Below are 12,916 nucleotides of genomic sequence, written 5' to 3'. Positions count from 1 at the left end.
AAGTTGCAGTTTTGTCATTAATTGGCTGTAATGCACAAACTAAAGTGATCTTGACTACAATTTGATTGAAGGCCTATTAGATGTGTTCACTGTGCACAGGTTTCACTAAAATCCGTACAATATTCGAGCAGCAGTAGTGATTCTTGTGAATTGTGGAAGGGTAGTCAGTCAGTCCTGCAGCCAGTACATCTAAAAACAGTACAGGAATGGATAAGGACAAATGTTTTATTTCTTTAAATATAAAAATCCCCTTATCCAGAGTGTATATGCCACAATTTTCCACAGGGTGTTTTGACAACAACGTTTTTGTTTTCCACATGGACACAGAAAGCCTCCACGGATAACGGAGGGCAGAGGGAGAAATATACTGTTAATCTGGTTGTCCACAAGGGAATTCTGATGAAACTGAATGGTGATGTTCACCAATTTATGTGCACACTACTAAACACAACTACTGCTTCTTTTTTTCCCTCAAAAGAAGTGTTATGAAAAAAAAAATTATACATACTTTAAATTTGTTTTTTTTACAGAACTAAGAGAATGATGAAAACATTCCCCTTTGGCATCAACTGAAACTAAAAGAACAACTTAGTTGGACCTGAAAAATCCTCCAAACAACACCATATTGCTTTGAAATGACAACTGCAACCTGTTCTTTACTAGATGCGAAACGGGGCACAGCTAAACATTTGATGTGATTACACTATACACATTTCTGTCAGCTACTCGTAACCCACGTTTAAAAATATAAAATTCAATTAATGTGTCTCCAATGTTCTCAGAGCTTGAAGTAGGGGGAAGGAAAAAACAAACAAACTGCAGGTGCCTACAACAGAAAACAGCCGACATTCATTTCTCTGATGCTTTGCACGGCACACGGTGTGATGTGCTGCTGGTTGTCCACAAACAAAATACTCAGAAAACTTGACTTCCTTGGCTTTCCTTGCACTATCATCAATGTCAAACATGATGAAATGTAATTTCGGTTTTGTTTTGTTTTTTTAGCCTGGACTGAAATCTTACTTTATTCTGTAGTCCAGGATCCATGCTTACAGTACAACACTGACAACCTTGTCAGGAAACCCCACAATCCTTTTACTGTATCGCCCTTCATTTGAAATGTCATCCATAGCAGCGAATCCAGCCCTCCACAGATGATCATGAAAAAGCTGCATTCAAGTGCTGACGCAGCATGATCACATTTTTTTCCCCCTTTCCAAATGACAATTTCAAGGTAAGCCTTCTAAATACAAACACCAAGTGCTAAAATAACCATCTAAAAAGGATACATTTTTAATCAAGGTTATTGTGTACGTGTACAAATAAACAGTGACAATGTTACCAGTACAGTTTTAACTGTAGCTGTCTAGCATACCGAAGGCAGTCGTGCCACAGTAAAAGACACTCCATTCGTTTACTCTCAGTGACACAAGGATAATTCAATGGCTCCTACAAAATGCATATTAAGTAGGTTCAACTTGCATCATTCAGTCCACAAATTCCTGGTTTGTGTAGAAGTGGGCAATTCACTTTTATATTGTTCATATTTGGTTCAGTTCAAGTTCCGAAAACTTGTTTACCTTGTATACTGGTAAATGGTAAAGCGCTTTTCTAGTCCCTAAGGACCCCAAAGCGCTTTACACAACCTGTCATCCACCCATTCACACACACATTCACACACTGGTGATGGCAAGCTACAATGTAGCCACAGCCACCCTGGGGCGCACTGGGGCGATACTGATCTGTGTCCAGTCAGTTCATCTGCTGCTCAGTTCTCCCACCTATCTAAGCACCAAAATGTCGGTAAAGTCCATTTAAGGGAGCAGGGGAGGGGGGAAGAAAAATACAGAAAAATACAACAATCATAGTTCCCTCCAGCCAGCTTTACATCAGTCTGTTAGAGCGCTTTTTGTCCTCTTGCCCTGCTGTCCCCCACTTGGGGTGATGGCATTTCCATTACAGGCTCCTGCTGGATTCTGATCCTGCTGGTCCACCTCAACTTCCGGCAGCTCTTCTTGTATCTGCCGCAGTCGGGCCATCGCACGATCGATGGTGGATGTGCTTACCAGGTTGAAGTCGTGCATGCTGACTAGGTGCAAGAGGAAGTTGCGGCAGAGGTTGCGCCGGATGATGTGAGCGCCGCGGTCCTCCACGAAAAGCATGATGGCCTGATTCATCTGGTTGTCTGCAATGAAGCTGAAGGGGGGAATAATCAAATTATACGAGTCTAGCATTTCTACAGTCAGAGGCTGTAAAAACACCATCAGCTACTTTGAAGTCACTCATTAATTTGCGGACTACCATTAGAAGCTTTGAGCTCAGCAGCTCCAGCACTGATGTTTTGGAACCAGATTTCATGAGTGTGTGTGGTAGCTACATGTCAACCAAAGGCTGCCCTGCCCTAGAGGATACCCTGCATTACTGATTTTACTCTGGGACCACTTTTAACATAATGTACAAAGAACCTTATGTGCCTTAAAAACAAAAAACAGACTGGAAACTGACAATCAAATTCAAGGCTTTTTGACACACTCATAATGGAGACATGTTTCTCACAGACATCTATGATCTGACTCTTTTACAACTAAATGTGTCACCACCTGCTGGCTACTGAAAGAATGCAGGTTTTAGAGGCTCCACACTGTGACCAAAATATGTAAAAACTACAATATAACTGCTGGGTGGTTTATTAAATTGAGCATATTCTTGAGGATTTTTTTTTTCTGATTTGTTTGGAATTGTCTGTGACGACATCCTGTTTAATCCCATTTATTATTTGCAAAAAGTTTCCCAGAGCAAAAAGTTAAGAAATAAAATAAAGTAAATAAATAAAGTCCAATATGTTTTCCCCTCACCCAGTTGAGAAAAAAACAAAACAAAACCCTCACACAGTTGAATATAAACTAGCTACACCGTTATAAGCATCCTGCAAAATCTCTGCTTCAAACTGATATATTCAGCATACCCATGCTTCATGACGTGCAGGTTCCACAGCTTCATCACCTCCTTCTCTCCTTCATTAACGTCCGTGAACTCATCCAGTTGCTATAGTAATTAAAGAAAATAAATAAATGATACTTAAGATACACTCCAATATGAACAACTTGCCATATAAGCCAAATGTAACAGTAAAACAGTGTAATGTGTGTCGAGTTTTACATCATTACAATTGTGAATAAGCAGTAATGAAAACTCATCAGGGGCTAATCTCACAGGTTTTCTGTCACTCCTGTCAGAAGTGTAACTAACAGACTTTGTTCTACAGGGTTTGGTGAGATCAATAATGAAGTGACACATGTTGTGTATCAGTTGAAGAACAAGCTGAAGAGGTGTTCAGTGTTGGCAGCAGTTTTTCTGCCCTGAGCACCTCCAAGTTATTTATGGGTGACCGGCCAGACCCAAATGATTTCTCACTCTGTTGCTATGGTAACTCTGAAATCTTTGTTTTGCCATTTCTCAGGTTGTTTTTTTTTTTTTTTTTTTTTTTATGTTTCCCTCTCATCCCAATTGTGGGGGTCTGGGAAATTCAAGGACACAATCACAACTTTTCTTTGGATTTATTTCATTGGTGAATCATTTCTCCTTTACTAAAGTTGATGACAATCAGCCTTTTACTGGGTAAAAATGACTTTATGAGCACTGGTTTCTCACCGTGGCAGTTTTCTCCCTGAGCCACTCTGGATCCCTTTCATCCTCGCTGTCTACATCCATTTCCTGAGGCCGCAGGGGCATGCAGCTATCACTGTGGAAATAAAGGCGGTTATGTCCACTGACATAGGTCCTCTGCTGCTCCAACTCTCCGTCCTCAGACTCCAGGAACTCTGAAAGACTTGGTTTGGTCCTTTTGGGCCTAGCAAGAGAAGAAGAAAATTCATTTTGTATTTAACACTGTGTAGGCTGACATTTCAGAAATATATAATTTTACTGTCGTACATATGAAATAATATTTTCAAAGCATCCCCAGTTTGAGGTGGAATTGAGGTAACCTTTAATAAAATGTACGTAACCTTGCATCCTCACCAAAATAAACATTTGCTCAGTTGTTAAAACTAGGATATAAATTTATAGGGGGTTTTTATACACTTGTCCGGATTTTTTGCCATAATTTGCGTATGAAGTTTTACGTGTTAAGGTTTGTGACTTTTAAAGTAAAGGTTTATGATAAATATGAAGATACTCCCCTCAAAGGAATCAAGTAAAAACTCTTCACGCTATTGTCGGTGTATGCTTTCATCAGACAATTACATCTCGGCTTTCCAGACTATTATCAACCAAACTCATTTCTACCAGATACATTAGTATAAGAACATATCAGAGCTAATCCGTTTAGAGTTGCCTTCCTGCCAAGTTCCTCAGACTTTTGCTCCAAGTCTGTTTAAACCATGGTTAGTGTGCATGATCACGTCATTAACGTTAATTCAGCTCATTACCCCTTCATTAACAGACAAACGAAGAGGAAAATGAGTCAGTTCTGTTAACTCTGACTGAAGGTCGTGTGTCTACCTGGAAACCAGTACGTGAGTCACAGCGGTCCTCTTGACTGGGCCGTTGCGGCTAAAAGCAAAACCTGGCTGGCTGTGGATGTCCTGAGGGTTGCCAACGTATGAGCCGTCATAGCACTCGTTGATGGAAACGTCTATCCTTGCTCCTTTAGGGTGAGGCTGCAGATTAAGAAACAAATAAGAACTATATCATCCATTCAACTGGTAAAACAATCATTCAATGGTTAATATTTAATATGGAGCAAATGATGTGATTAGATAACAGATTAAATATTTGAGGAAAAATCAGGAATAACGACAATTAGAATAATCCCAGTCTCCTTGCACTCTTTAACTGACAAGACTGAAAACACATAACACAAGTGTATAGTTTATACAAGTGTTTTAAGATACAGCTTGCAGATTACACCCCCCCCCCCACACACACACACACAGCATCTTTGAACTTTAAGACTGTGTGAGATCCCATGATGTCTTGTGAAGACTCATGACTTGCCCAGCCACACACACACTTATTTCTTACCACATAGTTGAAGATAAAGCGGGAGTGGGAGAGTTTGAGGTGTTTGAGCAGACTGTAGAGTTTGCTGCAGTTCAGGGTACACCAGGGACAGTGAAGATCATCTCTCGCCTCCGTCTGCTGCCGCGTATTATTGTTGTACAGAAACTGAGGAAGAACAAACCATTGATTTACTACAAGATAAACCAGAGATGGTGAACCTACAGCAGATGTAAAGCAGGGTCATAAAAATCAGAGTTACTGTCACTTATGACACGCTAAGGGCAAGCACCCAAAAGCTAAAAATTGCCGCTACATTAAGTTTTAAAAAGGTGAATGATTACTAGTGGTGCAACGGATCACGGTTGATCTGTAATCCGAACCGTGAGATTTTTTGATCCGTTGCACCACTAATGATTACAAAAAAAGGGGGAGGGGGAGGGGGGGATCAAAACATGACAGTAATTCTAAAACAGCTCCAAAAAACATACCACAAAGACACTGCACATTTTTATCAACCTAAACAAATGGTTCTTATAATAAGTGTGCCAGGCTCAAATGTATTCCTTACTGTTGTGTGGTGTACCTGATAAAATATACGTAGCTTCTGTCGCGGCTCACATGGGACCTGCTCTTTCTTCGTCTGAATGTCTGTGCTGACTGACTCTTTCACTGCTGACAGGAACAGATGGAGAAGTTAATTCTTGGAGAGTCACCAAATAACAAATTATGTGGACTTTTTTTGTAAACACACTGAAGGGCTTCTTTGAGAAGGAGAAATTGCATTTCCCCCCCTCCCCGCCCAGTAACAAAAGATACACAATCTAAGTGCAAATACACCTGTTGATAAAGCCCATTTCAGACATGGAATACGCAACATTGTTGTAGCTTCACCTACATGTTTATGTAATGACCTGATGACATTAAAAACACACGGTCACTGAAGAATTTCACCTTTGTTACAACACAGAGCACAAAAAGAGTTTCCTTTCCACCACAAGAGTAGAAGCACACCTAATGAGCAAATAAAGGAGGATGAGTGCTTACATTTCTGAAATGGAGAGCATAAGTGACAGGATTTAAAACTTGATGTGCAGATGAAAGGTTAAGCCACAGAGAAACAATCACAAGTGCTTAAGGTGAAAGAGATGAGAGAGATACTAACCCACCCCCTCACTAGGCAGGTCAAGCGTTCCTTTAACTATATCGTTAGTTATATTTAGTTGCATATAAGAACCCATATTGAATACTGACATTCATTCGCAAAACAAAGACTTTAGACACTCCTACTCTGTGCGCAGAAGTCCGAGAGATCTTCCAAGAAAGGTGTTGCCATGTTCCAGAAAAAAATAAAATAATTATTGCTCAATAGTCAGCGATTTCATACCTGTTCCTCTAATCTGGAACATAACCTGTCCTGGAGCAGGTTATATACGCAGCATAAGTTACCATGGCGAGCTACTCCCGTAAGAAGTAATCCACCTTTGTAGTACTGAAAACCCAAGGTTAACCCTCAAGTTGCTGAGATAAGCCAAAATCCAGCTTCACAGCAGAGACCTCTGGTCCCCTGTTCCAAAACAAACCTAAATGCAAACAGATCATTTATGACATGGTTACACTATCTTAGCATTAAATAAATTGAGCCATTAGGGGCTCTGACTAATGCTAGGGGACACTTTGGCTGAGGAGCACCACTGCAAAATGGTAACATTAGTAAGTAAAGTATATCAGTTAGCACTGGAGTCAATGTAAATAATGTTACATCCAAACAGATGGCTAGCACTCACCATATCAAAACAACCCGAGCTTTTAGAGATAATTAATAGGACCAACTCATAACTGTGTGTATGCACACATGTCAGTCCACACACAGTTACTAATGATGAGACGTCAGGCAGTGACTCATAACTGCTTTTTGCTCATTTGGAAGCATTATGCCAAATACTGATACATATAAAATACTCCCCCAAAAAATAAATAAATAATTAAGTAGCAACATTGTGCCTTTTACAGAAGGATTGACGGGATTGTTCCAACATGATGGTGACGTGCAGAGGTGCCTGCACATTTATGGGATGAAAAGCATGTCTGAAAGGGACTCAACAGCTATTTACACAGCGCCTTTTGCCAGATTCAGTTACAAATAGATCATCCCACACCAACATCATAGTGGGCGAATAATCCAAAAGCATGACCCACTCGGGTTTGTCAGAGAATCTGTTCAGGAAATCTCTTTATTTGGTGTTTTGTCTGAACCCTTTTGCAGTGCTTTTAATTAATTAGAAGATCTGGCCTTCTCTTGTCATCTGTGGACATTTTCTGGTCCTCCTCTTGAATGTAATATAAGATAAAATGTAATCCAGGGATTTTGAAAAAACCGATAGCATCACACTGATAGAATTTTTCCACGTCATTTCATTGCTCTAAATTTCTAAGTTCAAGCTACCGTGAATTGTTTTTGTACTTACTCATGAGGGCAGTTCGGTGGTTGCTGGTTCTGGTCTCCATAGGGCTGGAGCTATCCGAGTTGCGCGTAGAGAGGGGTTTAGCCACAGGAGCAGTGGACTTTCCACTGCCATCACCTGTCCAACGCAGCGTGAACTGCAATGTGGGTCCCTGAGAAAATGTCTCAAATGGTGGCAGTCTCTGTGGGACAGTCATGGTCAGTGAAGCAGTGAGGTGGACAAGAAGGAAATTAGCATTCAAGTTCAATATGACAAACACAATTACACCTTCCTTTCAGAGACCGAATCCAGCCAGCCTACCTTCCCATCAAGAATGGTTTCCCATGTGGCTCGCTTCTTGCTCACAGGGCTGTCGTCCATCCCTTGCATTGACACCTCATACTCCCCATCCAGCAGCTGCAGTCTCCTGTGGACAAAGCAGTGCATGTTTTGAGGAGTACAGGCAAAAGCGACTGGAAGAGGGACATATTTAGAACTTAAAAAGGAAAGAAAGTACAAATCCTTACCTATTCTTATCAAAGACGGTCATCTGTGCAACATAGGTCTCTGTGGTCTGTCCTTCATCCCTATGGGATGAACTTCGCTTCTTTCTATTAGGAGTATCTGTTACATCTTCATGTTTAAAAATAAATAAACAAACAAACAAACAAACAAACAAACAAACAAACAAACAAACAAACAAACAACAACTGAGACCAAGAATGTAATATCTAGCCAGCAACTATTTCAGTTACAGCTGGTATCATTTTCAGATGAGATGCTCACAGAAAGAATATTCAATCCCTTATGCTACTCTCCCAACAAACTGCACTGTTAAATTATTCATCTAAATGGTGCACAGTCAAAAACAGAGCATGAAAAGGTTTTACTGTGGGATTCCTACCAATGTTTTCATTGGCCTCTCCATTCACTAGACCACTGGCATCCCTTCTCCCTGTGTGTGATACCCTGAACAGAAGCGAGTAGGACTTCACCATGTGGCTGTTGCTGGGCTCAAATTCATTGCTGGGAACCAGTAAGGAAGGGTAGGAGCCGGGCTTGGTTTGGTTACTGTCGGGATTCAAAGGCACCTGCTTTTTACCTGTAGGCACTTGCTTTATCGGGCAGCTGACATCCTGAAATACAAAAACAACCACGAGTGAGCAACGGCAGATGCATTGACATGTTGCCAAAAGTGACAGACCCAGTGTTTTACTTTACCTTGCGTTTTTTATGGCAGACTTTGACAAGTAGCACCTCTAAGGACACAGAATTTTGTTCATTTTCTGAATTCTGAGATGGCTTTTCTAGAGGGAAACAAGAGTTTGTGTCAATCACAAACAACTGTATATTCTTCTTCTTTCTTATATACATAAGAAGCATCTCTTAACATCTAAGGAGCTTGGAAAGAAAAGCGTCTGGACTTCTTTAAGTTGCTTGAAGACGTTTCACCTCTCATCCGAGAAGCTTCTTCAGTTCTAGGGTCAAATGGTTGACCTTGGACTGAGAACCTTCACAGACATATCTCTTAACATCAATTAATGTTATCCTACATGCAACTGTAAGACTGCATAGCAGTATGTTGGCACAAAAAAAAAAAAAAAGTGTGACTACTTTTGTCATTTCTATCAATGTGGTTGTTTAACATGTGTCAAAGCAAAACCAAATTTCAAACAGCTGAATATTGTAGAAATTTCTGACACACCTAAGCATTTGAGTCATTTCTTTCATAGGGAAATACACAAAACACAGGTACTTGGTGAAGATTAACATGTGCTTACCATCCTTATGGAAGAACCCAGTGAATGTTAACTGTAGATGTGAGGACAAGCTAAAATAAAAAATAAAAAAATGCACAGGTGAAACTAGGTCATATCAAGTGCTACAACTGTTATTAGCTTTGTTCAATACAAAATACAGAAAACAGATGCAACACTTGTAAAGCTGTGTTACCTTGGAGAATCCTGCTCCCCCTTCATCTTCACCACTGTCTGCAACATATCATCCACTTTGAATGTTTTCCTGGAAAGAAGTCAGAGAACGTTTGTTCACAAACATCGTCAGGAACAAATCATCTTTAACCAACTATGACAGTGCATCGTTATGACAAAAAAAAAAAAAAAAAAAAAAAAGAAAAAGGATTCCTGTTTCTCCAGACTCCATACCTTCTGGCATTTGTTCGACCATTTCTGTGAGACATGAAGGTGAGTGTCCTGTGCAAAAATATGGGCTAAGAAAAAAAAGAGGGTGGGCGGATATCAGTCATTTTCCATCAGCAGTTTAAAGCAGTTAAATTAAGATATAAATGTGTAGAGTATTCACTTACTGCAATCAAATTCCTTGTGCGTAGAAATCTGTATATCTGAGTTGGTTCTAGAAATACAACAAGTCTTGTTTTAGACAGTATCACACCCCTCTCATACAGACTTGATCTGAAAAACCCATCTATGTAGTGCATTTCTCACATGCCAACACTTCTTCTGGTATGTGGTGACTAATTTGACATGACTCCCCCCCCAAAAAAGAGAAAAAAGTATTGGGCGTGTGTTTTAGCCTGATTTCAGTCTGATAATTGTTACCTTACTACAGTAGTCATTACGTTAAGTTAAAAACAATATTTAGGACTCCATTTGGAATTAAACCAAATGCCAGACAGTCAAAAAGGCAACTAAAAACCCCCCCACAATAAATCACAGTAAAAATGATCAGAGTAGCGGAACAATCACGCAAAGCACAGGAAAGTCTCTCGTGAACCCAAACCGTAAACTTGTACTATAATGTAACAAGTAGTGAAGTCTCACTTTCAAAGGCCTGTAGGAACAGCTCATGGTCGGCCTGAATCTGCTCCATCTTGGGCTTTTTTACAGAGTTCATCATTGCTGATGAGGCAGGGTAGACGGCGCCGTTAGCTTTGCAACTGGCCCCGCTCATAATATGACCTGAGTTCTGCGGAGTGAGACAACACCACACGTTAGAAGAAAAAAGATTAAGGCATAGGTGCGGGAAACACAACAAGTTAGCTTAGCAAAACACTAGCATTAGCACGCGAGCTAACGGCTAGAAGCACAGCGCTAACACGCTAGCCTGCCTTTTACCGCACTATTTATTCGGTTAATCAAACCGCCGTTAACAAAGCTTCCAAAATTTGTAAAGTGGCAAATATGGGGTATATGAAAAAAAGTAACGTACCCTGGCTGATGGCATTAATTTGCTGGCCTCGCTGCCTCTAGCACAAGCCTGGCAGACTCAACAGCAGAAACCTGTGAAGAGGAGGCGACAAGACGCTGGCTAGTTAGCTAGCAATGCTAGCATAGTTTACTTCAAAACAAACCTCCGGACACTCGAAGCTGTTCTGCATTCATCCGTCCGAAATACTACCAGTAGTTCTGGGTATATTGGACCCGATTATTGATATTCTATCTATAACTTGTTCTCAATGCGGTATCCCTTCAATTTGTACTGAACAACAGAGCACTGGTCAGTTGTCAGCCAATAGGAGATGAGCGGTGCCAATGCAGAACTTTGATTGGCTACTCGCTTCAGTGACGTCAGACAACGCGCTCTCGCTTTCCACGATTTTGCGGGAAATCGAGTCCATCTGCATTCATCATAACCAGACGAGCACACAGCAGCCAGAGCTCTGTCATTCACAAAATGTACTCAAGAATTCACAATTTAAACCCTACGAACCCAAATATATTCAGTCTGACTATTTATTCAATGAAAAATCAATAGCAAATCAAAGATCGGAATTAATATTTATATTTTCTGTTTTATTGCATTGACCCATTGTTGTTGAGAGGTACTTCACATTTGTACGAATATTTTCAGTAGAACATAAGGATACAGGTGCTGTAGGTTAAATTGTGCTGTAAAAGTAGAAAAGTGTGGATAAAATCTATGTTAGTAATAAAATGTGGACGCTAAGAACATTAAACAAATAACCTAAAAACCTAACATTTACTTTTTAGTTTTTAATAATGTCGACATTATTCAAACAGATTGTACTCTTCCAGCAGGTTACAATAACTGTAATATTTACATACGTGGTATAAATGCTACGATTACTGTAATTTTTAAAAGATCATATTCTAATCCATGGAAGACGTTAGAAAAAATATTACTTTATATCACGGGCGTTTCTAGGTTTTTTGTTGTAGTTTTTTTTATTAATGGGGTGGCACAGGGAGAAATAAGAACACAAAGGAGACTAATGTGTGAACCCTTGTGTCCTATTATAGATTTATTACATGAAAAGTGCTGCTGTACTCCTTCTTTTTCCTTTCTTTCTTTCTTTCTTTCTTTCTTTCTTTCTTTCTTTCTTTCTTTCTTTCTTTCTTTCTTTCTTTCTTTCTTTCAGATACTCCCTTTTGGGGCCACCACAGTAGATCATCTGCTAAATCTCACCTTTTCCATCTCACCTGTCACGCCAAACTTCTGCAAGTTGTCCTTCACTACATCCACAAACCTCTTCTGAGGTCTTTCTCTTTTGTTCCTGCCTGGCAGCTCAATATTCAACATCCTCTGTCCAGTATATCCACTACCTCTTCTCTGCACATGTCCAAACTACGTCAGCTTTGTCGCTCTAATTTTGTATCCAAAGCGTTCAACCAGGGGCGGATCTAGAGAAATTTTCTGGGGGTGGCATGATGGTAGCATGGAAATCAAATAGGGTGGCAAAATCAAAGCCTTTTTTGAAAAACACACATGCAAGTGTTACATATGGGTAAAATGATTCAAATGCAGTAAGTATACACGTTTCATACAAATATAGTCTATCACTTAATTATTTTCTGTAGCCCACATAATTAAAAATTTCAGTGACATAAAACATGTGAATTCACATTTTTATGTACTTTTGATTTACATTTGTATTTCACCTTCAAATTGTTTTAAATTATTTTTTCCCTTGCGTTGCTTGGTATCATTCTTTTTAGCTTAACCTCGTGTATCTGAATTTACAGTTATTCTTTCATTGACATACTATATTAACACAACTGATCTGAAATCAAACACAAAACATAACATCCGAGAAGTTGTTTTGTTTTTTGTTTTGTTTTTTTTTTTTTTTTGGGGGGGGGGGGGGGGGGGGGGGTTAACTGTAAAAACCACAGACACGTTTAGCAAATTATTTTCATAACTTCAAATACAAATATAAATTGTAAATTTTGAAAACTTATGCACAAATTTTGAAAATTATAAAGTTATATACAACTATTTATCTAAAAATGTAGCCAATGCATCTGGCGTTTTTTGTTTGTTTGTACAACCATTTAAAAATACTACTATAACTAAAATGAGAGAGAGAACAATCAGTTGTCACAGTAAGATGCCCGATAAAATTATTTGCGCCAGTAAAAAAATTGTTTGTCTGACACAAGACAGAGGAGAACACCGCAGGGATAAACTCTGCAGGCCTGACAACAGGAGATGTATCACTCCTCTGGTTTTCCACCTGGAGATGGTGTTTA

The 12,916-nt window shown here is 39.6% G+C and overlaps 1 protein-coding gene across 2 annotated transcripts; it reads right to left on the bottom strand.

The window, feature by feature from the left end:
- Positions 1-1,269: 1,269 nt before the first annotated feature.
- suz12b (SUZ12 polycomb repressive complex 2 subunit b) lies at positions 1,270-10,930 on the bottom strand. Of its 2 annotated transcripts, none has more exons than XM_085410169.1 (17): positions 10,635-10,930; positions 10,247-10,391; positions 9,772-9,818; positions 9,611-9,675; positions 9,399-9,467; positions 9,227-9,276; positions 8,667-8,752; positions 8,350-8,581; positions 7,973-8,078; positions 7,767-7,872; positions 7,470-7,647; positions 5,588-5,676; positions 5,026-5,169; positions 4,504-4,661; positions 3,652-3,850; positions 2,966-3,045; positions 1,270-2,196 (listed from the first exon to the last, which is right to left on the bottom strand). In XM_085410169.1, exons 1-17 carry the CDS (start codon positions 10,647-10,649, stop codon positions 1,890-1,892), a joined length of 2,076 nt encoding a protein of 691 aa, XP_085266295.1. In that variant the 5' UTR covers positions 10,650-10,930; the 3' UTR covers positions 1,270-1,889. The 2 variants fall into 2 exon arrangements, with proteins under 2 accessions (XP_085266295.1, XP_085266296.1); XM_085410170.1 differs by having other exon boundaries at positions 5,588-5,673.
- Positions 10,931-12,916: the final 1,986 nt, after the last annotated feature.

The sequence above is a fragment of the Rhamphochromis longiceps genome, linkage group LG6 (assembly GCF_057381845.1).
Source record: "Rhamphochromis longiceps isolate RC_006_pf linkage group LG6, R_longiceps_female_GT1.1, whole genome shotgun sequence".
In the NCBI taxonomy this organism is placed as follows: Eukaryota; Metazoa; Chordata; class Actinopteri; order Cichliformes; family Cichlidae; genus Rhamphochromis; species Rhamphochromis longiceps.
Note: the sequence above shows the minus strand (reverse complement) of the source record. Positions and strands in the feature narration are given on the sequence as shown.